Raw genomic sequence first — 3,609 nt, forward strand, 5'->3', positions numbered from 1 at the left:
AATATATTTGATGTATATTTGCTTTTGATTGATGATCAGAGTAAAAACTGTTGCACTCTGCCTTTCTACATGTATCTTGCCAAGTTTTTTTCATACACAAAGGACTATAACGCCTCCTTCAGGGAAAATGTTGCTGGAATATTTGAAAGTACAAAATGCTAATGGTAGCTAGCTTGATATATGTAGTTCATCCACATGTACAAATATCCATCCATCCATTTTCTTATACCCGTAACCCACTGGAGTCAGTAGGGGTGTTGGTGTCTATCTCCAGCTGTCAATGGACGAGAGGCCAGGTACATCCTGGACAGGTCGCCACTCCATGTAGTATATTATTATAAAATAATATCAAATGGTGGAACTCAGAATAGCACATTTAAATATTACTGATAGGTATTTTTCTTGAACCTATATAAAAAGACCACAGACAACGTATATGAATTTTATAGACAAAGCTTTTGCAAAAGGAGAACTTTCCGTCACGGCCTCTCCAGGCCGTTCCAGAGAATTCTGATCTGCTTTCACGTGAGCTCCTTCTTTTATTGTCAAAGAAAAACAGTCACAGGGGGCAGTCAGGAAAACAACAGAGGTCGTAAAACACCCAACCAAAACAAACCAGCAACTCAGTTCCAGGTGTGATATCTGATCTACGGTCTGAGCCCAGTTCAGCTCTAGGTCAAACTGTCAACAAAGAGGGAGGATAAACAAGAGACAAAATACGACTGCTCACAAGCAGTTAGGAGGTATTCTGGTTGATAAGAATTAAGATCTGGGAAACTCAGAGTTAAGTGTCTCACATAAAGATAAACAGACAGTCGTAACCTCCAGGTCAGTTTATACACACATAAGCAAGAGAACACTTTAAACTAAAAATCACAATAATACTGATTAACATTAGACTGAATATGAACTAAAGTAATAATGATAATACCAAAAAATATCTAACATTCCCCCCTTTTTATCATTTTACTATGTGTGTAAACTTTATGCAAAAGCCAAGCATAGAAAATAAAAGAAAAGAAAAGAACCAATAAATGCAAGTTTTTTTTTTTTTGTTTTTTTTTTTTTTTTCCTAAGCTAAACACAGAAAATACACAATGAATAAATGTAATATAATGAAATAAATGAAAATAAAAGAAACAGCAAAAATCAAATGCAGTTTTCTCATCACTACACCACTTGTTTCCACATTTTCGGTGCAGGAATCATTCAGCAAATGAATTCATCTGTTTATTGATTACAGAAATTCATCACTGTTCAGAAAACCATCAGAACTTGAAACATCTTCAGTTGTCTCATAAGATGCCTTTGCCAGCTGATAGTTGATAACAGTTGTGTTAACTGTTTTAAACATCATATGTCGTAGACAAGGAATAATGCAACTTGTGAAAAGACAGAACAGAACTAAAACAATCAGAACAGGTGTCACGAGCTTTAACAGCAAGGACCACCCTGGTCCAGAAGTAAGCCATGAAAGCAAATCAAAAGAGGGTGAGCCGCGTGTTCCACTCTCCACATACTGTTTTAAATCTTCCAGCTCGTATAGAGCGTCAGAAATAGTTCCTCCAGTTCCTGCTTCATCTGGCACAAAAGTACAGCACGTCGGGCCAATAATTTTGCAGACCCCTCCCTGAGGGGCAGCGAGAAAGTCCAGGACAACACGGTTTTGCATAACCATGTTTCTCAGTTCAGTCAGTTCTTTCATGGTGCCATTGGCCAGCTGGTATGTGATGTTGATTAGTCGCAGTAATCCGTACCTGTTTATCTCAACGTGGTCCCGAATCTCTCCTAGACCAACCCATGGAAACAGGCTTTGCATGAATTTTTCTCCGCCGTTCCAAATCCTGAATTCCCATGGAACTCCGGTATGTGTTGTTAGGCCTCCCCATCTTTTGACCTCTGACATAACTGTTCGTTTGGAGCGGGTGTGTAGATCATTCTGTGCTTTCCTGATGAACGCAATCGGGTTGATTAGAGGTACCACAGCACACAGTCCTCCCCAATTTTTCGGCAAGAACATGTATGCTTCATTCCCGCATATGAAGTACCAGTCTGCCAACATCCGTGAGCCATAATCTCCTGGCACTATGGCGCTGCACAGTGTTGTCACTTGTCTCCTCTTTGTCTTATGCGTGATGTTGAAACTCCTCTCCTGAAGCAAGTTGTCACAGTCTGGGTTGTCCTTCCAGACTTTGCAGTGTGGAGTTGCCCTTTGACCCCTGCAAGCTGTGCAGTCGATGAAATCCTGTGTCGGTTCGCAGTAGGTGTAAACTCTGTTACACAAGTTCCAGGGCACCGTCCCAAAAGAAACGTGTCTGTTGTTGTAAACATAGCTCCTCAGAGATCCTGGTTTAGCTCCTGCTAAAGAAATGGTCTCTGGTATTTTCCTTGTGGCTTGTGGAAACGGTGGAAACGGAAGTACGTCATCCTCAAATGAACAGTTCATAGATCCAAAAAGTCCTTTTGTGGCATCTCCTGTCCGAAGTAGAACAGAAAAATCCTTTTTGCACCATTTGCATTTTCTTCTTTTCATGGGGACGCTGAGTCGTGGTTGTGTGCTCAGGCCATAGAGACACATCTGTTTGTCGTCAGTAATGTTACCTGGTCGGAGACCTGAGTTGTGTATGGAAACCGGCAGCTGCGCACACACGTAGCAGTTCACAGCATGTCCCTCATAAGCGGTTCTGTTCATCAGTTTCCACCAAAGATTGGTACTGTAGTCGTGTGGGTGGAACTCAGGCTCGCTTCCTTCAGTTTAAGAGTCCTGATCATATAATCTGCTAATGTCTGATCTTCATCAGCTTTTTGTATTCTGGAGCAAACAGAGGCAATCTGTAAGCTCTCCAATGAATTATTTCAGAAGGTGTTTAGACCATCAGCTGTCGGGGTGATTCTCATATAAAGCTTCACTAAATCTAAACATTCTGTGGAATACCGTGTGTTGGGGTATAGTTTTGCAGATAGCCTTAGCTACCATCAAAGCATCTGCATGCTTTGATGGAACTATTTCAACCCATTTAGAAAAAGCATCAATCATCATCTAACAGTATTTGTTAACTCAAAAGTACATAACAAAAAAATTTTTATGTGAGAATTTAGTAGTTATATAGTATGTAGTTACCTCACCATTTTCCTTTTCCCCCCTTTTTACACATGGCATTGCCCATGTGTCACAATCACTTAAGCTTTTATAAAGTCTTTGGGAGGATTAGTAGTTAATGCAGGTGAACTCATAGGTTTATAGAAGATATTTTAGCAGACACGTATTTCAATTGCAGGATTATATTTTGGTTTTTCTTTGTTAAACTCTAAATTAAAATTTTCAGTTAAATTCAATGAAATATTTCATAATATTTCAACACTGCAATATCAATTTTTTCAACACGTAAAGATGTTTAATTTAGTTCCAAACTAGTAAATAAAACATTTGAAAATCATTATTAGCTAAGAATCTCTAATACATTTTTTTTTAATTGGTGTAATTTAGTTGCATAGCTCTATCAATTTTTTGTTTAACTTTTAATGATTATAATTTTTCTTCTTCATGGTTTCCCAACCTATGGCCCGTGGGCCCTAAGAGGATCACTGGTCCTTCTGTTAAGGACTGAG

The 3,609-nt window shown here is 39.1% G+C and overlaps 1 protein-coding gene across 1 annotated transcript; it reads right to left on the reverse strand.

Moving 5' to 3' along the window:
- Positions 1 to 437: 437 nt before the first annotated feature.
- Positions 438 to 2,746, reverse strand: LOC148157756 (endogenous retrovirus group V member 2 Env polyprotein-like). The gene has a single exon (XM_088009122.1). It carries the CDS (start codon positions 2,690 to 2,692, stop codon positions 1,238 to 1,240), a length of 1,455 nt encoding a protein of 484 aa, XP_087865248.1. The 5' UTR covers positions 2,693 to 2,746; the 3' UTR covers positions 438 to 1,237.
- Positions 2,747 to 3,609: the final 863 nt, after the last annotated feature.

Source organism: Poecilia mexicana, unplaced genomic scaffold, assembly GCF_051168715.1.
Source record: "Poecilia mexicana isolate PSO_F unplaced genomic scaffold, ASM5116871v1 scaffold_9, whole genome shotgun sequence".
In the NCBI taxonomy this organism is placed as follows: Eukaryota; Metazoa; Chordata; class Actinopteri; order Cyprinodontiformes; family Poeciliidae; genus Poecilia; species Poecilia mexicana.